At 33.7% G+C, this 18,692-nt stretch overlaps 11 protein-coding genes and 1 non-coding gene across 12 annotated transcripts; 3 read left to right on the forward strand and 9 right to left on the reverse strand. All coding sequences in view use genetic code 12, as the record gives it.

Moving 5' to 3' along the window:
- Window positions 1-95: 95 nt before the first annotated feature.
- Window positions 96-167, reverse strand: DEHA2G17490r. Its single transcript has one exon. It is a non-coding gene; the product is annotated as a tRNA-Gln (tRNA).
- A 56-nt stretch (window positions 168-223) lies between these two features.
- DEHA2G17512g (DEHA2G17512p) lies at window positions 224-1,987 on the reverse strand (the record flags this gene model as incomplete). The annotated part of the gene is made up of 1 exon (XM_462300.1): window positions 224-1,987. One exon carries the CDS (start codon window positions 1,985-1,987, stop codon window positions 224-226), a length of 1,764 nt encoding a protein of 587 aa, XP_462300.2.
- A 306-nt stretch (window positions 1,988-2,293) lies between these two features.
- On the forward strand, window positions 2,294-3,283 carry DEHA2G17534g (DEHA2G17534p; the record flags this gene model as incomplete). The annotated part of the gene is made up of 1 exon (XM_462301.1): window positions 2,294-3,283. The coding sequence occupies one exon, from the start codon at window positions 2,294-2,296 to the stop codon at window positions 3,281-3,283; it is 990 nt and encodes a 329-aa protein (XP_462301.1).
- Window positions 3,284-3,323: 40 nt separating this feature from the next.
- On the reverse strand, window positions 3,324-3,581 carry DEHA2G17556g (DEHA2G17556p; the record flags this gene model as incomplete). The annotated part of the gene is made up of 1 exon (XM_002770613.1): window positions 3,324-3,581. One exon carries the CDS (start codon window positions 3,579-3,581, stop codon window positions 3,324-3,326), a length of 258 nt encoding a protein of 85 aa, XP_002770659.1.
- Window positions 3,582-3,713: 132 nt separating this feature from the next.
- Window positions 3,714-5,756, forward strand: DEHA2G17578g (DEHA2G17578p; the record flags this gene model as incomplete). Its single annotated transcript, XM_462302.1, has 1 exon — window positions 3,714-5,756. The coding sequence occupies one exon, from the start codon at window positions 3,714-3,716 to the stop codon at window positions 5,754-5,756; it is 2,043 nt and encodes a 680-aa protein (XP_462302.2).
- Window positions 5,757-5,893: 137 nt separating this feature from the next.
- DEHA2G17600g (DEHA2G17600p) lies at window positions 5,894-7,027 on the reverse strand (the record flags this gene model as incomplete). Its single annotated transcript, XM_462303.1, has 1 exon — window positions 5,894-7,027. One exon carries the CDS (start codon window positions 7,025-7,027, stop codon window positions 5,894-5,896), a length of 1,134 nt encoding a protein of 377 aa, XP_462303.2.
- Window positions 7,028-7,396: 369 nt separating this feature from the next.
- Window positions 7,397-8,383, reverse strand: DEHA2G17622g (DEHA2G17622p; the record flags this gene model as incomplete). Its single annotated transcript, XM_462304.1, has 1 exon — window positions 7,397-8,383. One exon carries the CDS (start codon window positions 8,381-8,383, stop codon window positions 7,397-7,399), a length of 987 nt encoding a protein of 328 aa, XP_462304.1.
- A 217-nt stretch (window positions 8,384-8,600) lies between these two features.
- DEHA2G17644g (DEHA2G17644p) lies at window positions 8,601-11,108 on the reverse strand (the record flags this gene model as incomplete). The annotated part of the gene is made up of 1 exon (XM_462305.1): window positions 8,601-11,108. One exon carries the CDS (start codon window positions 11,106-11,108, stop codon window positions 8,601-8,603), a length of 2,508 nt encoding a protein of 835 aa, XP_462305.2.
- A 170-nt stretch (window positions 11,109-11,278) lies between these two features.
- DEHA2G17666g (DEHA2G17666p) lies at window positions 11,279-15,016 on the reverse strand (the record flags this gene model as incomplete). The annotated part of the gene is made up of 1 exon (XM_462306.2): window positions 11,279-15,016. One exon carries the CDS (start codon window positions 15,014-15,016, stop codon window positions 11,279-11,281), a length of 3,738 nt encoding a protein of 1,245 aa, XP_462306.2.
- A 328-nt stretch (window positions 15,017-15,344) lies between these two features.
- DEHA2G17688g (DEHA2G17688p) lies at window positions 15,345-16,226 on the reverse strand (the record flags this gene model as incomplete). The annotated part of the gene is made up of 1 exon (XM_002770614.1): window positions 15,345-16,226. The coding sequence occupies one exon, from the start codon at window positions 16,224-16,226 to the stop codon at window positions 15,345-15,347; it is 882 nt and encodes a 293-aa protein (XP_002770660.1).
- A 112-nt stretch (window positions 16,227-16,338) lies between these two features.
- Window positions 16,339-17,196, forward strand: DEHA2G17710g (DEHA2G17710p; the record flags this gene model as incomplete). Its single annotated transcript, XM_462308.1, has 1 exon — window positions 16,339-17,196. The coding sequence occupies one exon, from the start codon at window positions 16,339-16,341 to the stop codon at window positions 17,194-17,196; it is 858 nt and encodes a 285-aa protein (XP_462308.2).
- A 398-nt stretch (window positions 17,197-17,594) lies between these two features.
- DEHA2G17732g (DEHA2G17732p) lies at window positions 17,595-18,297 on the reverse strand (the record flags this gene model as incomplete). The annotated part of the gene is made up of 2 exons (XM_462310.1): window positions 17,595-18,046; window positions 18,285-18,297. The coding sequence occupies 2 exons, from the start codon at window positions 18,295-18,297 to the stop codon at window positions 17,595-17,597; spliced, it is 465 nt and encodes a 154-aa protein (XP_462310.1).
- Window positions 18,298-18,692: the final 395 nt, after the last annotated feature.

Consider the following 18,692-nt stretch of genomic DNA (forward strand, 5'->3'; position numbering starts at 1 on the left):
AGAAAATGGGTTCTATATTGCTAGAAATAAAATATTCCATCTTGTATTCGTGGTATTCAATAATCAGACTAAAGATATACTAAAAAATTAGATATAGGTCGTACCCGGATTCGAACTGGGGTTGTCCGGATCAAAACCGAAAGTGATAACCACTACACTATACAACCGATTTATTTCATCCAAATGAATGGATATATCCAGTGATTTCTGAAGCTTCTAAAACCTAAAAAAATGGTGCAGCAGCTCCATCGCCTCGTAAGTCTGAACCAGCTGCATATATTAACTGACCATCTTTAGAAATATCCTTGATTATTTGAGCACGTCCAAACATTTTTCTGTCATGCCCAGTAACTACCTTTGTAGTATGTCCCAATTTTGATAATTCTTCAACAACATTTGGATCAATTCCATCTTCTAATGCAACTTCAGTCACAGCAGTTGATACTGGTCCATCACTGCCTTTACCTCTATCTGAATCCATTCTATCCTTTGTAGCATTGAGACAAAACCTTGGCAGATCAATCAGCTGTTGAGGGGTAAAACCAAAGACACATAAATTCAAGACATGTTGCACTTGACCGACTGGTTGCATGTAACCACCCATGTTACCGAATGCTGCAAATAATGAATCATCTTTTGAATTTGTAATTAATGAAGGGATGATTGTATGGTAAGGTCTCTTACCTCCTTCAAAACAATTTTTAAGATCAGGTGTTAAGTTGAAATTAGCACCTCTGTTGTGTAAACAAAATCCGTAATCTGGAACAGCGATACCAGAACCAAAATCATCATATACAGAATTGATAAATGAGCAAGCGTCTCCATTCGAATCAGTAACTGCAAGGTATACAGTGTCGGATTTATATCTGGGGTTTGGTACTCCGTGCTCGATAACACTACTATCTAATATTTTATCCATGCTGAATAATTCAGCTCTTTTTTTCAAGTAGGATTCACTTAAGAGGTCATCAAGTGGGATTTTTGAAAATTCAGGATCTGTAACATATTCATCCGAATCATAAAATGCAATCTTCGATGCCTCAATTAAAACATGGAGGTACTCTGCTGAGTTATGTTTCAATTTATACAAATCAATCTTGCCACTTTTATGAAGCTGCTGAATAATTCCTAACGACAATAATGCAACCAAACCCTGGCCGTTAGGTGGAATCTCCCATACTTTGTAATCTTCGAATTTAGTATTAATTGGGTCTACAACAGTCGATGTATGGGTCGCTAAATCTTTCAAATCTAATTTATGATCTCTAGACGATGTTTCTCTGATAATTGCTTCCGCTACTGGACCTTGGTAGAAACCTTCCTTTCCACCTTTAGCAATAGCTCTAAATGCCTTAGCAAGCGGTTTATTAGTAACGAAGTCTCCTTCATTTGGGGCTGCATTACCAAAAAGGAACATGTTTTCAATTAGTTTGGGGTCAGGATTTTGTTTTTTAAGCTTATCCTCGGCACTTTTCCATAATAGACATGCTATCTCACACACCGGGAATCCATCTTCGGCTAGCGAAATTGCTGGTTCCAAAATCTCTTCGAGAGTTACATTTTTAGACCCCCACTTTTCATAAGAATCCACCCACCCGGCCACTGCCCCGGGAACATTTACCGTCAATACAGACTCAGGAGGAATTCTTTTCATTGGCTGACCATTATTGTAGCGATCACAGATATTTTGAATGGTCAAGTTTTTGGCTGACCTCCCAGTACCATTCATGCCATGGACTTCCTTAGTCTCACGCTTGTAGTATAACGAAAAGCAATCACCTCCAATACCAGTGGAGCCTGGCTCAACAACACACAATGCTGCAGAAACAGCAATTGCTGCATCAACACAATTGCCTCCTTTAGACAATATTTTAATACCTGCGTGATTGGCCAATGCTTGGGACGAGACAACCATCCCCTTGGTAGAGTACACGGTTGACCTCCGTGAATTGAACTTGATAAAATCCGTTACTAAACTTTCTTTCATTCCCTACTTCACAGATATCTATAAGCTTTTAGAAATTTCCAATAGTAATTATTCTTAGAAAATTTTCATTCCTTAATTTGTGGGGGTATTTATACAAATAAAATGAATTGTGAATTGTGGAGGTTCTTCACCTGTGTATGATTCATCCAACCACTTATGCCGTATTGTGAAGACCATGGATTGTATATAATCCCGAGGATGCATACTAAACAATAACACTTATGTAAACATTTGAGGTAGGTGAAATTTTATGAGAATAAAAATTATACTTGTCTAGCGTGCTAAAAAGCGAATCAACATGATAAGATGCCTAAACGAACGATATCACAAGCAGAATTAGAAGAATCAGGAGTCTTCGAGTCAGATTCAGAAGAATCGGAATATGAACCTACGAGACATTATGATAATGAATTTCAAGACGTTGAGAATCAAGTGATACGGTATGTCATGAGCAGAGAATTGAAAAGTCAGATTATTAGAAGAGAACACATCACACAACTATATTCGAACCGTCGAATTAACTACGATGCATTGATTACCAGGGTGAAACTTACTTTAAAGGAAGTGTACGGGCTTACACTAGTAGTTGTGCCACCAAAAAGAGGAGACAAGAAGAATAAGTCAAGCCATAGTAATGGGAAACAGCAATTGATGTTGACGAATTGTTTGAGTCCTGAAGGTCGCATCGTGCTACAGGAAATTTGGCTTACGGATAGTGAAGCTGGAATACCCAACAACAGAAATAGTGGTGACAATCAATACTTCTTACCCAAATACAATAAGACGTCGAGTTTGGGATCTAATACTGACATGGTTAAAACAGGGGTGACATTATTAATCATGTCGCTCCTCATAATATCAGAGAATCACATGTCGGAATACGAGTTGGTTAATGGCCTAAAGCGCTTTGGCCTATCCGACCATCCTAATTTTAAGAACTCGAGTTTCAATGCCAGTTTACCCGACCTCATCAATGAACTCGTCAAAAAGGAGTACTTAGATAAAGAAGTACAGAAGGATTCCAATAATGTCGAAAATGTCGACTATAAATTAGGAAGACGTTCTCTAGTCGAGTTTACACCACTCTCAGTGTTTGCATATATCAAGGCCGTTTACGGAGATGACTTCGACATCGATACCGAAAAGAAAGCATTGACAACAATAGAAAAAGCGTATGGTATATCATTAGATGTAGTACCGGCACCGGCACTTGTACCTGAACAAACCTCTACCCAAGAACTAGATAATCACGATCCGAACCCCGTAAATGAACAAGATGACAGAGACTCATCATGAGCCGAATACAAATGATTATATGATCGACTGAGACATTCAATTAGACTTGTGGTACTGGTTTACGTAAGTATCCTGAGTCCAGTTGTTGCGGCCATAGACCGTAGTAGTGCGTCGTTGACACATGCATAGTACGACCATATTTAAACAAACTCAAAAGATTGCATAGGATCATTTTAAAGAGAATTGTATGTAGTATTGGTATATAAGGTCTATATTTAGGTTCAAGGTTAAGTGGAGACCGATATTTCACAAGATTGTTCTTATTGCCCAACTTTATATGAAAGAATATCACACGCATTTTTGAGTACGATCGTATAATAAAATCGAAAGTTATTCACGACTTGATTTTCAACTATTTACACCTAAATCAATATAATTGTTTTCTTAGAAATAGACAAATCATTTGATATATTCATAGCGTATATTAATAATGGCTTTAGATACTTTAGATTATTCTGTAATGGTAGCGTTGGCGCTTGCCATTTTGGTATATTTTGGAAAGGATAAAATCTGGCCTGGAGACGATGGGACGTCGGCCGGTTTTGTTGCCAATGTATCAGCTGGAGGCCATTCCAGGGATTTGATAGAAACATTGAATAAAAACAATAAGAACTGCATTATTTTTTACGGAAGTCAAACAGGAACCGCTGAAGACTACGCGTCCAAGTTGTCTAAGGAATTAGGCTCGAGGTTCGGGTTAAAGTCGATGACAGTGGACTTTGCGGACTACGATTTTGATAACTTTGCAGAAATTAGTGAAGATGTATTGTGCTTCTTTTTGATGGCTACTTATGGTGAAGGAGAGCCGACCGACAACGCTATTGAGTTTTTCAATTTCTTAGACAACGAGGCAGATACTCTCTCAACATTACGATTCTCCGTGTTCGGATTAGGTAACTCAACGTACGAGTTTTACAATGCCATAGGTAAGAAGGCCAACGAAAGGTTACAAGAGTTAGGAGCAGAAAGATTCAGTGCTTACGGAGAAGGAGACGATGGTTTGGGCACCATGGATGAAGATTTCTTGAGTTGGAAAGACCTGGTCATTGACTCTTTGAAGAATAATTTAAATTTTGAAGAACACGAAGCCGTCTATCAACCAAGTTTGAATTTGATTGAATCTGTTCATTCGATCGATGATGCCGTAGTTTCACATGGTGAACCCAATTCCGCATATGTATCTAATTCGGTTGATTTGTCAAAGGGTCCATTTGATCACGCTCATCCATTTTTATCGAAAGTAGTAAAAACTCAAGAATTATTCAATTCAAAGACAAGGTCTTGTGTTCATGCAGAATTTGATTTATCCGGAACTAACTTAAGATATTCGACAGGTGATCACTTAGCCATCTGGCCATCAAACGCAAATGAAAATATTGAAAAATTCTTAGAAGCATTTGATTTATATGATAAGACAGATAACGTTTTTGAACTTAAGGCCGCAGATTCAACAGTTGCGATTCCTTTCCATACTCCGATTACGTATGGTGCCGTTGTTAGACATCACTTAGAAATTTCTGGTGACGTCTCTAGACAGTTCTTATTATCAATTGCGCAGTTTGCACCAGATGAAGAAACAAAGAAGGAAGCTTTAAGATTAGGTAATAGCAAAGAGTTGTTTGCCACGGAGATTCATGAAAAGTGTTACAACATGGCGGACGCTTTATTAAAGATTTCAGATGGAAAACCATGGAATAATGTTCCCTTTGAATTTATAGTAGAATCCGTTCCACATTTGCAAGCACGTTACTATTCGATTTCTTCGTCGTCTTTGTCCGAAAAAACTGCTATACATGTTACAGCAGTAGTCGAATCTGAGAAAATAGGGAATCAACTAGTTACAGGGGTCGTCACTAACTTATTAAAGAATATAGAAATTGAACAAAATAATAAAACAGATAAACCCACTGTTACATACGATTTGAAAGGACCGAGAAACAAATTTTCGAACTATAAGTTGCCTGTACATGTTAGAAGATCAACATTTAAGTTACCTAGCAACCCATCAACCCCAATAATTTGTATTGGACCTGGTACTGGTATTGCTCCTTTCAGAGGTTTTATTAGAGAAAAAGTTTCTCAAATTAAAATCAATAATGCCACCATCGGTAAAATAATGTTGTTTTATGGTTGTAGGAGTGAAGATGAAGATTACTTATACAAAGATGAATGGCCATCATATGCGCAAGCTTTAGGATCGCAATTTGAAATGAATGTTGCTTTTTCAAGAAAGGATCCTAAAAACAAAGAGTATGTTCAACACAAGTTATTAGAGAACGCTGAACAGATTAATTCATTATTAAATGACGGCGCTTTTATATATGTCTGTGGTGATGCATCTAAAATGGCAAGAGATGTACAGAGTACGTTGACTAAGATCATAGCTAAAGGAAGAAATATTTCTGATGAAAAGTCTGCTGAATTAATTAGATCGTTCAAGACTCAGAACAAATTTCAAGAAGATGTATGGTAGATTCGTTTTCGGAGATTTTCTACGAAATTTATTATATAGAGAAAATATTACAATAAAATTCTATCAAATACGTCTAATTAAATAAAGATAAATATCATATATTAATAAATCGAGCGTAAGTTTAAATTATATCACTCTTAGGTTCCTAAGTTATTAGTATTATCATGAACCTTGACGCAATGTCTCCAATCTGGATTTGAAGAATTATATATACTTTGCAACTTCTCTTCAGTATCAAGCCAATGTTTGTATTTTAATTTCGATTTCAAATCTAAATCATATATGTTACAGGTTAACAAAAATTTACCATATCCTTCAATATTGATTAGATTATTAATGTTGTTGTGTGAATTATGGATATTATTATACTTGTTATACTTCTCAAATTTAATAAATAGCCCAACATCTCTTAAAGTCATTACCAACGAAAGGTTCTGCAGGACATCATATATGGAAGTAATATTCTTAATCAAGTCATTCTTATTATTTATTCTTTGATATTCCTTTAATTTCTGAAATACATTATTTGGGTTATTTAAAAAAATTCGAAATAACTGCTTGACTGGGATTTTATTGGTTTCAGATATTTCTATTAGTAAATCTTGCGGTATGAGCAGGAGTATATCATCTAGGCCTTGATCAATTGTTTCTTCATACAATAAATCAAGGGGACAAAAATGTCTTTGAAAACCTCTTAACTGATTAAGCAGACAAGTTCGACAATAATTTGAAGAAATGTTGTCATATAACCATTTCGGTTTTATTTCAAATATAACTGAATCAATATCATTGTTGAATTGCTCTTGTTTCTGTAATTTCTTCTGTTCTTGACCTTGCAATTTTTCAGGTACTGTATTCCTATTTACGCCAGCTTCTTGGACGGTAGTATCAGTTCCAATATATAGTTGGCAATTTCTGGATAAGAATTGTTTACAATAATCACCATCTAGTATATTTGGCAATAACAATCCATACCTTTCTTTTACCATTAATTTATTCCCTTCATTATTCAATTGGTTAACAAAATCAGTTGTCAACACTACTAACTGAATATCAATGATTTGATGAGGAAATAATGGTTTGCATTTCAATTCGATAAAATCGTATAGTTCGCAAGTAGAGATGTATTGTTCATCTTCCTTCAATAATCTGACTCTTAATAGTTTATGCCTTAAATAATCATTGCTACCAGTATACTTGAACAATATATTAGCATTGCCTTTTGCAAAGTATGTCCACTCTCCTGGTGTGGTTATCTTATAAATTTCCATTCTAATTTAGTCATAAATATCTCGCAACGGCTTGTGGTAAATATTTGGTTGTGTAATTGAGTTGTAATAAATTCAAGGAGGCGAATTGAAATAATCTAAAATAAATAATGAATAACAGAAGTCGAATTGAAATAGCCAGGGTTATATTAATGCAGAAATTAATCAATAAGTGTTTCTTTCATGTACTTTCTCGTCGATAAAAGTTGGTGTGCTATTTTCCTTGTTTTCTAAAGAATTTTTTCAAATAGAATCAAAGAGCTCAATTTTGTAATTTTTATTTTTTAGAATTTTATAGATCAAATTAATTAATTATTGAGAGATATATACGAGTAAATGACAATTCACCACTAAACAAATGGCCTAAATTCCTTAGTTTCTCAAAATATCATTAATTTCTTTCTTAGTGAAATTTTTGCGGTTCGTAAGATGGACATTATTATCAAGAAGCAATCTTCCAGGACCAGTAATTTTGAAATAAATTGGCTTATTGTAGAACTTATTGATAACGTTATAAATAATAAGCTTTTTAAAAGAATGGTAGTAGCTTCTTAAGATCTTCATTTGGTTAATAATTCCAAGGGAAATAATTATTCTTGAGTATCGGGAGCTGATGAATGATTTAAAACTATTGATGTAAGAATTGAAAATAGTAGGTAACTGAAAATTCCTGGAAAATTTTAATGGTTCAGTCCAAGGGCGGTTAAGAGTTGAATAGCTAATTGATGAGTTAGAAGCAACTAAGCTATTTGGATTTATTAAAATCTGTTCATTAGGACTTAATGTGATATCAAATAGTTGCTCTTCTCCATTCACTATAATTATTCCTTTTCCATCGGTTTGAAAACTATTACACCTTTCAAGAAGTTCTATCGGCTTTAATTGTAGATTAAACCCGGTCCATGCAATAATACTCTTATCATTCAAAATAGTCCATTTGTCCTCTATGCTGTTTACTTCAATTATTGAATAATTATTCATGCCCCCATTAATTAATAACGATACAGATGAATTAGACGTTAATTCTTGATATTCGGTTTTATGTAATATTTGGGGAACACTTGATAGCTTCTTCAAATCTCCATTTATCCCTATGATAGTACCATTCCTAATGCTCAATTTCGATGATTGAGGCAATGTAATATTAAGCAAGTCACTGGGATTTCCTAATGGCTTGAATGACGGTAATTCTATAAATGGCCCATTGCCAGTAACTTTTGGTAAATTATCATTTGATAGTTCTTTGGATATATCCTGACTGGAATTAAGTTTGAATTTAGAAAGTATACTTATAGAACGTAATCCAATCGCCCTCCTCAATGACCTATTCGTTGCTCTACTACTCTTGACCGGGATCATATTTATGTTGTGTTTTCGTAGTTAAACTGTAGGTTGTTGATTATTTTTCTATATTCATATAAGGCTTATATAATCACAAACTCGCTTATCCTTTAAAATTATATCCTATGTATTAAACTTACTCTATTTCTAAATTATTCCTCTTGTATATGGAGATAGTGTAGAAACATGAATAGTATAAGAAATAATAACTATAAAAAAAAAGGTATAAAAATTATCATACAAACTCATGTAACCACTTATCAGTTTCAAGAATCGATTCATAGTAAGTATCATTAATCAAGGTAGAGTCTTCTGCATGAATAATTTCAACTAGTTTAATGAAATAAGACCAGAATCTTATACCGTTGTCTAAATCATGGAGTAATTGATTAGTAGTTACGCTATTAACCCCATTAACGTTAATATTGAACGAGGAATTATTAATTTGGAAGACCGAATTTAGGATATGGTCCTTGGTATTCTTGATAATTTCTTCTTTTGATAATTCTTGTGACGAAAGCCTCTGGTTGATAGAATATTCAAAATATATCTCCCCCAAAATTCCCAACAAGGTGTTATTACAATCGTTATAAAATGGCAACTGATCAATTAATTTGTACCAATCACTCTTATCATTAAATCTTGATTTGATAGTACTGTTTTCTTGATGTACAATGAAATCGACCAACAAACATTCAATATTGTTAATGACTGCATTAGAAACAAACTTGACGTGTGACCTGAAATTAATCAACGCCCTAGAAATAGGACCCTGATAATTAATTGGCGATACCTTAAACTTATGAAGCGAAAAAATTCTGGAAATTAAAGTTATATGTCTCAAATCGTCATCCCTTAATTTTACGTCTTCATTTCCAAATTCTTTGAAAAATTTTGGAACTCCATTATACTCTCTATTAGGCTCATTTAATTTGACTGTCTTTGACTTGATTAGCAATAAGATAACAATCAATTCCTGCAATTCGGTTTCATTTATCTCCAGGCCATATTTCGAAGTAAAGGATTTCAATATTTTACCAATCAGGTTCAATTTATTAGTTTTATTGTCAATAATCTCCAACAAATACAAATTTCTTAATAAGACGGTAGATATTAAGTCTACGTTAGTTTTAACATCTTTATTGGACACGGAACCTCTTTTAAATTCATCGCCTAAGTTATTAAAAAATTTAACCAAACTGAATTTGTCGCCTGGTGCACTATTAGTATGCACTAAGTGGCTAACTTGTTGATAAAATGGAGGTGTCAACCTGTTGTTTAATTCGATCACTTCATCTTTGAACCAGTAATCGACCTTAATTTTTTTAACTTGATAATATCTAGCCAATAATTGAGTGATTAAATTGAATTGAATGTCTAGTAATTTGTTATAATGTGGAAGAGAAATCAACTTTTTATATGTATCACTTAATCCACTTTCAAGTGGTGGTCTAATGTTCAATTGGCCTTGCGTTATAGATTCCAATATCTCAATACGTAATAATCCTATTGATTGATAGAAATAAATTTCAGGTGGTAGCCTTTGTGAAATAATATCATGTATATTATTAGGAACTTTTACAATATTCTTGGTAGCACCAGGTACGCCATTCGCTGCAACTGAACGTCGGTTCTCTGATTTACCCTTTCCTTTAGATTTTGTAGTCGTATCAAGATCAGTTTCAGTTTCGCCATCAGGCTTAGTTTCAGCATTGTTTTCTTCGTCGCTGTTTCTTATTAAATCTGATTCATCTAGCAAACCTAACTTAGCCATTTCAACCGAATACAAGTCAACAAATCCGTCCATATTTAAAACAGGGACAAATTTAAGAGCCGAATGGCCTCTGAAATATAAATCCAATAACTTGGGATCGTTTAAGCCCACAATATATGGATACAAATCAGCAGATTTATTGCCATTGAATGAATTATATTGGTAAATCATTTCCAAATGAAGTTTGAAATAACTCAATTGAGGGTATGGTTGACCTGGCGTTGGTTTAGGTAAAGGTGGGAAAGTTGGAAACGTTGTTGGCTGTACTTTACAGCCCACCATTATACTCAAATCCACAAATTGTTTTTCAGTCAAATTCAATTCGTTTAAAATTTTAAATTTATCAATGAATCTAAAGTCTTTTGATTGAAATTCCATTCCTAAAATGAATTTGTCGATCTTTGTTAATAGTAAGTCAGTAGATCCATATATAGAATCGATCACATTGTTTTGGTATAAATATGATAACTGAAAAGACGCATCATAAGGGGAAATCATGTAGTCAATATTGATTTCAATAAAATATTTAATTAAATCGTTTATCATTGGTCTTAAAGGCAATGGATCCGTAAATAATCTAAAGGATTCATTGTTCAGGCTATTATAACCATATGGATTCTGGTTCTTTGAATTGAGCTTTGACCACGTATTTTCAAGATGTTGTTCTTGTGGGGATAATTCATTTGTCTTATAATCATTGTGCTGTAATTGAATACCCAAACCAGATATAATAAAAACAGGCTTTATATTGAACTCTTTAAAAACTTGTAAATCAGAATGAATATAATCTTTTAACGAGCTTGGAATACCTCCAATTCCTGATAAAAATTGTTCTTTCTTGAAGGTATAAATTCTGCTCAAGTAATGTTCTACGTCGATACCAATAGTGGCATTCTGAAGAATTTCAATGGAGCTAGTATTAACCAATTTCCTTTCAAATAAGTATGATTCAAGTGACTTAATAGGCATTGTTGTACTATATTATAGGGGTCTTGTGTTACGTGTTGTTTTGTAGGATATATAGATTTGTTAGTTTTTCTTTATATCTGAGATTTTAATTAACACGACTGTACTCATTTATTGAACTGTACCAATACTAAATATTACATAAATACAATACAAAAGAAGAGAAGAAGTAACTATTCTTCACCAAACAAATTATTAAGAGGACCATTTTCAATAAAAGGGTCATTCATAACATCATTATTCTGAGGTTTCTTTTTTCTTGTAGCTACAGCATCCTCTAATTGTTTTTTTCGCTTTGTTAAATCGTTGTCAGAAGAATCTTCTTCAACTTCTTTTGAAATTTTGATTAATTCTAATAAAGCAGATCTTTGATGCTTCAAAGATTTTGAACTTACCAACAAAGTTTCAAAATTACTTATATGTTGTGTAGTTATATTTGGTAAAATCTGAACAAAGACCCTTGCTGGATAGTCATTCTTTGACCGTAATGAACAATACAAAGTTGTTAAAGCAATGGCCGCTTCAGAATGAGTTTCAACGAAATATTCATCCATTAGTACATGCAACAAGGCTTTGATTAGATTATCACAAAGATACTTATCTACCTCATCGTCCTTAAGCAAAATTTCCGACAATACATTTCTTATAACCAAAATGGTATTAAAGGAGCATTTAGTATCTTTAAACATGATGATATGACAACATATTCTCAAAAATGGAGCCAAAACTTCTTTGTTTTCAGCAATGAGTCTCTTACAAGCATATTGAGTATCAGTGACATTTTTAGCATTAAATTGGCTTACAATATCCATTAGGAACCTAACAGCAGTCGCTGTTAATTGTCTCAACATATGCTCCTCCATCATCTCTTCAGACAATGTTTCATCATCTTCATTACCTTGAAGTTGCAAGCCATTCATGTAAACCTTTTCCCATTTACTAACCAATAATTTATCAATGTCAGTAAATGCTTTGGTTAATAGATCAGTCATGAAAACATCCACGTATTTAACTGGGCAATTTCTGATAACACTCCGTAAACAGCTGTTAATCATATGCTTCCAACTATGTAAAGTTATTCCCACAGTGTCACCTGCAACTGATTCCCAAATCATACTCCCAATATTTGGAATCTCATATAGCGTATCTTCTAATTGAGAAAGTGAACTAATGGTCAAAAATGCATATTCTCGTGTATATCTAATTAAATGTCCAACAGAATCAGCGAAGTCTCTTAATGTTAATGCTGCTTTAACATTTTCCTCTATAAATGTTTCTTTGCTCTGAATCGAAACGCCCTGTTGCCAGAACCTTTCCATGCAGCTGTACTTAACGAACGATTGAACAGCATCCGGTAAATCTTTCCAATTTTTGGGATCATGATAAGCTTGGATTTGAGTTAAAAGCTGCAAGATATGAGGTATAATAGGCTGAACCCTTGGCTTCCATAACTTTAACAAATTTAAGTATTCTGGTGAATCATGATTCAATTTCTCAATACTATATTGGATAAATATTCTGGTAGCCCTTATGGGAAAAATTGAGGACCAATGATCCTTTAATTTATTCTTTAATATTTTGCCTTCGTCGTCCATTTTACTTTCCAAGAGATCTGTATTTGCCGTAATACCTCTGCTCTGAAAGTATGATGCAATTTCAACAATCCCGATTCTTTCCATAAACCAATGTAAATCCATTAACCCCTTTTCAGTTGCAGGAGCAGACCAAGCCATTAATTCAGGATCAACAATTTTTGCGAATAGTTCATCTTTATTTTCAATGGTTGAACGAGATGCAATAACTAATAAGAACGATTTAAATGCAACATTTTCATGATCGCTGACTTTTTTCGAAGACAAAATATTACCTACAACATTTTCTAAGTCACCGAATATCTTTTTCAAAGATTCAGGCATAATATATGCTAAACGATTTAGTTCTGTACCACAACTCGTACGCAAGTCTCTGATTAATTCTTTCTCATCGTCGTTTATGTTACTAGGATAGTCAAAAGTTGCGGTCGTTAAAATTTTTTCCAAGACCTGAAACATTAAAGGACTCACATCCTTTAATAACGGAGCAAATTGGACTAATGTTTGTACCTGCTTACGGATCAATAACGGGGATGCTAAATTCATGGCTAGTAATCTCTCACCGAGACTTTCAACTAACTTATTCAATCTATCATTTATAACGTCAAAATCATCTCCAGAATACCATATTCTCCATCTTGAAATACCTCGAATACAATTTTCGATTATGCTGAATTGTGACGTACCATAGTTCAATGCATCTGACTTTTCATTTAAACTATATTCATGAATACACTCTTCACCAAGTTTAGAACTAAAAAAGCTTTGCAATCTATTCTCAAGCCACATTAATCCTTCTTCTGGCTTCTTACAAACTGTTATTCTAACAATATCTTCATTGAACTTTTTATAATTTGATAAAAATGAATTTGCGTCTGGAATCGAATCAAAATCAATATTTAGAAATATCTTTGAAATATTCTCTTCGCCGATTATACTATAATTTAAAGTTCTATTGGCCGAAGTTTCTAACAAGTCTAATAGAATTTTAAGTATAGGTTTTTTTGAACTCAATTCATCAAACCTTAGGATAGTTACCCACATTTGCAATGATAACCCTGAAATTATCAAACTTGGGTGGTTCGTAGTTGTTAATATCAAATTTAAATAGTTATCGATATCAGAATTTTCCCATGATATTTTGTTTTTTTGGGGCAATGATATATTCAAGTACTCACTTAATGAGACTATCATTTCAACAGTTTTCTTCAATAATGAGTATACCTGTTCGTCAACATCGTTCGGATCAATTTCCAATGACTGATAAAACTGGGATAGCTTATTTATACCTTCATTTGTAAATATACTTCCAATAAAAAATTCAAAATCTTCATCGTTATTGTAGTTTCTTGTAAATAAAATGTGCAAGCAGTCAACTGCAAGAGTCTTCAACTTCACATCTGGAATAGTCAAAATGTTTATCAACGTTTGCATTACATTTTGATTTCTTAAGACAACAGGCTGGATCCAATGTAAGCATGTTTTAAATATAGATAAAATCTTAGGAACAAAAATTTCACAAGTCGAACTATTGAAATCATTATTCAGTAATATTTCAACTAAGTTTTCGCTCAAAGTTGTGAACCAACCAACAGTGGAAGATTTACAAAGGGATAAAGTAGCATTAGGTTCATAAATTGAGTTCAAGATATCATCGGGGGTGACAATTAATACGCTTAGCTGATTTAAAATTGCTGTTCTCTTTGATGCGACAGGGTCGTCTAGAAGATAGATGTCCTCGAATAATGTTCTTATTACTATAAGACTTAGTTCCCGACAACAGACATTCTTGTTCCATAAATTCCATAAATCTGAATCCATGGATGCCCACCCATCGGTTAAGTCTTGTTCTGCAACAGATGACTTATCATTATTTTGATTTTCAACGTCATTTTCATCCACTTTTGACACATCTCCCTTTAACGACTTAACTAGGAAACAGCCCCATATCTTTTTGGCTATAGAGACCCACAAAAATGCTAACTTTTCTTTCAAGTAATGAGGATCATCTTCATTTATTTTATTTGCTAATTCGATAACCCAGTTTCTTATAGTGGAAACTTTATCTGAATTGAATAAATGAAATCTCTTATTGATAGAATTTTGTAACAAAGACAATCCAAAGTGCCTAACTATGTAATTCTTACCATTATTTTCTGGTAACGCTAGTTGATAGCCCCAAAATGGTGATTCTTCATTTGTTTTAATCGATTCTAAAAATATTTGTGCTTCTCTTCGTTGATCATTCGTCGCTTTAGGATCATATATGACCTCCAAAGCATTGATTATTTGATTGACTCCGCTATTATCCATTGTCATTTGTATAACTGATAGTAATTAATAATGGAATCTGTATAAAATGAGAGACAATAATCTGTGGACAAGTTTAAAATTCCTATTCTTCAAACAGTTAAAAAAAAAAATCGAAACAATAATTCACTGTATTCAATACACCACAAGTAAACACTCAATAAATGTTAATCAATTTTAAATATCAATATTCTTTTCAATCTAAGTTATTATGATCGTAAAGGCGTTTAATGTTCTAGTAAATCCTTACAACATCAGACATCCTGCGTATAGCCTATTAATATAATACACGATAAATTTTGATAATTAAGTATATGGCGATATAAAGATATATAGATTACAAGTAGAACTTTCTCTTATCACGTTCCATATCAGGTCTGTGTTCCCATTCGACATCATCCTTAATACCCTTTTGTAATCTTCTTAATTTGAGAGTGAACTGGGGACCTAATTCCTGTAAACCCACCTTCTCCTCATTACGGAATATATATCTATGTCTCCTGAAGAAGATATAATCTCTTTGGTTATGTAATGTTATGACTTGTCTACCTTGGAATTCAGGTTTATGAGGAAACAATGATTGAAATAATCTACCAACAGTCTTACCTAACCTGGTATTGAAATTATTCAATATCAATTCAGGTATGTGATCGGTAGCCCTACCATGGCCAGCGATCTTCTTTCCTTCTGTTAACGAGGTAACTGAGAAGTAAAATGTAGGGCCTTCTGGTAAATGAATGAATGTTAAACCAGTTACCACCTTTTTATCTTCGTTTATAACCACAAGGTCGGTGTAATCTCTATTTTTACAAAATTTGGCCATATCTTGCATGCTGAATTCTCTTTTACGCTTGACAAATGTCACATTGGGTAAGAAATCCATCAAGAGATCTGCAAATTCATAAGCTGGTTTTTTAGCGTTTGCGTTGGTGGTGAGTAAAATTTTAGGTTCCTGTGAACTAGCGAAATATTGATCAAATTCGTCTTCCCCTTCTACTTCTTGTGTGATAGTTTCGTCAAATACTCTCTTACTTTCAATAGTCTCTGGTATATTTGCAGCTAATCTTTCTTCCTTTAATTCAGGATTAGATCTTTCCTCCTTGGCTCTTTCATTTCTTAATTTGTGACGGGCCTTGATTTTTTCTTGTTTCAAATCAGCAAATAACTTCAGCCTCTTCTGCTTATTCTTTATATTCTTCAACGCTTCACTGGTACTCATGTTGATTATTGCTTGTGAAACAAAAAGAGTTAATGTTCTAAAACAAATTTACTAAGAAAATAATTTTTTTGGTGATGAGAGATGAGATATTTTTGACCTAACTCACAATATCATGGGTTTAAGCAAAATAAGTTTAGACCAATGGTCTAGGTATATTAAACTGAAAACTTGGATATTTGAAGATACATGCTCTACTATAGCTTCTAATAACTTGTTGCTACTTTTAAATGATATATTTCCAAAAAAGTTTCAATCTAAAAAATTAGGCTTTGAGAAGAGCCACTTGCCCATCGGCTTCCACTTTTTGTATAATAATCAACCTAACGTGACGCTTGGATCTGATGGGTATGACAATTATCAGGCGCCAATGATAGAAAACAAACAGGCCTATAGAAGAAGAATGTGGGTAAAAGGAAATATTGAATTTTATAGGTCGCCATTGTTGAATGAATATTTAAAATGTACAGAACATGTTCACACAGTTAAGACTCTTGGAGATGCAACGTTTGTCAATATTAATAGAGAGTTTAGTAATGCACAAAGTCTTAACTTCGTTGAAAATAGAACATTGATATATAAAAACGATTTATATCACCCGGTAACGAATAAAGCTAGTTTCCCAAAATTTAACGATACACTCAATATCCAATTATCATATAATGACATTATACGATACAGTTATTTAACATATAATTGTCATAAGATTCATTACGATGGAAATTATTGTCGAGGGAAGGAAAACCTACCAGAAATAATTGTACAAGGTCCATTTATGGTTACTCTTCTATTATATTGGTTTCAAAAGTTGCATTCTGACTTCATTATCAAGAAATTCACGTATAAGAATATCGAGCCATGGCTTTTAAATGATAAAGTAACCTTAGGGTGTGTCGAGGGGGAGGATTCTTATAAATTACAAATTATTAATGAAGAAAGGGGAAAGGTGTATATGGAAGGAATGATCAAATAGATACGATGAAATAGGATCTTACTGAAGTAAAGAATATCGTAGAAATAAGTGATGAAAGTTCTAAAACGTAGCTCTTTTTTGTTGTATACCCATACATAAAATCCAGAGGTATTGGGTTCATTAATTGATAACTGGCTATCCTCGGAACTAATATTTAACTCAAATGCTCTTTTAGCTAGTAATAATTTACATAAGAGCCTCGGGTGTTCAATGTCAGAGTCCTTACTGAATTCTGTATCAGGTTGCTGATCATCTACATTACCTACTGTACACGAAAAACCAGCAAACTGCGTGTCGCCAACTGTGACTCTTACATTTAGTGCAACATTATACATATAAAACAACGTCATACATTTAGATATATATTTTTACCAGAGAAAGTACCACGATCAACGAATCTATTCGGAAAGACCAATGACACCACAGGCTGGTCTAGCACCAGCGTTACCGGTCTTCTTAGATTCAGCATTACCACCCTTACCTAAATCGTCGGTACCGGCGTGAATAACAACAGTTCTACCTAAAATGGAATTTTGACCGATTAACTTGACGAATAAGTCTTGTTTAGAACCCTTAGCAACACCAGAAGTATCAGTTGTAACGTTACCTAAATCACCGACATGTCTGTTATCGTCTTCTGGAGCACCATGTTCCTTTGTGAACGGGTTGAAGTGAGGTCCAGCAGAAGTACAACCGTTGGTGTTATCACCAAATGTGTGGACGTGGAAACCTCTTAAAGCATTAGCATCATTACCAGAAATCTCCCATGTAATAGTAGTTGGGTCAGACTCTGACGATTGTTCGAAGTTAACGACACCGCTAACCTTAGAATCACCTCTTAATACAGCAACTGCATTGTTGTTAGTATGCACCCTTAATACTTCTTTCTCCCACTCAATGCGAGCAAATAATCAACTGTCAGATACTTATTTCGGACGATGAGCAAATATTCTATCAATTAGTCAAAATTGAATAACAAATTGACTCAATTGTTCAAGTAACAAATCGATCGATTATATTGCTCATTACTCAATACATCAATTGATTGCATAGTATCTAACCAATTTACCTATACTATATATACATACCTGCTTTGGCCATTTTTTATAATTTGATTTAATAATAAGTATAATATATACTTTAAACTGTAGCAATTTGTTTATAGTCCTTTTATAGTACCGTTGGAAAGCAATTATGGCCAATGATTGTCCAAAACCCGCTCGAAAAAAAGTACACAAAAGCTTACACCAAATGACCGGCTAGACTACACGGTTCATTACTAATACGGAATTACCCATGTCAAAAAGTCATAATCGACAATTTGGATAGTAAATTGAAGACATCATGCAGCCATTGTAGACAATTAATTGAGGACTGGTGAATTTAATGGGAAATAGCCACTTATGTACTAAATGACAGAGTACCCTGCAAGTTATGAGGCAAACCCAAAGTACCCTGCAAGTTCAATACCTCACTGGTTATGGGATTGTAGGCCA

The sequence above is a fragment of the Debaryomyces hansenii genome (genome assembly GCF_000006445.2).
Source record: "Debaryomyces hansenii CBS767 chromosome G complete sequence".
Classification (NCBI taxonomy): Eukaryota; Fungi; Ascomycota; class Pichiomycetes; order Serinales; family Debaryomycetaceae; genus Debaryomyces; species Debaryomyces hansenii.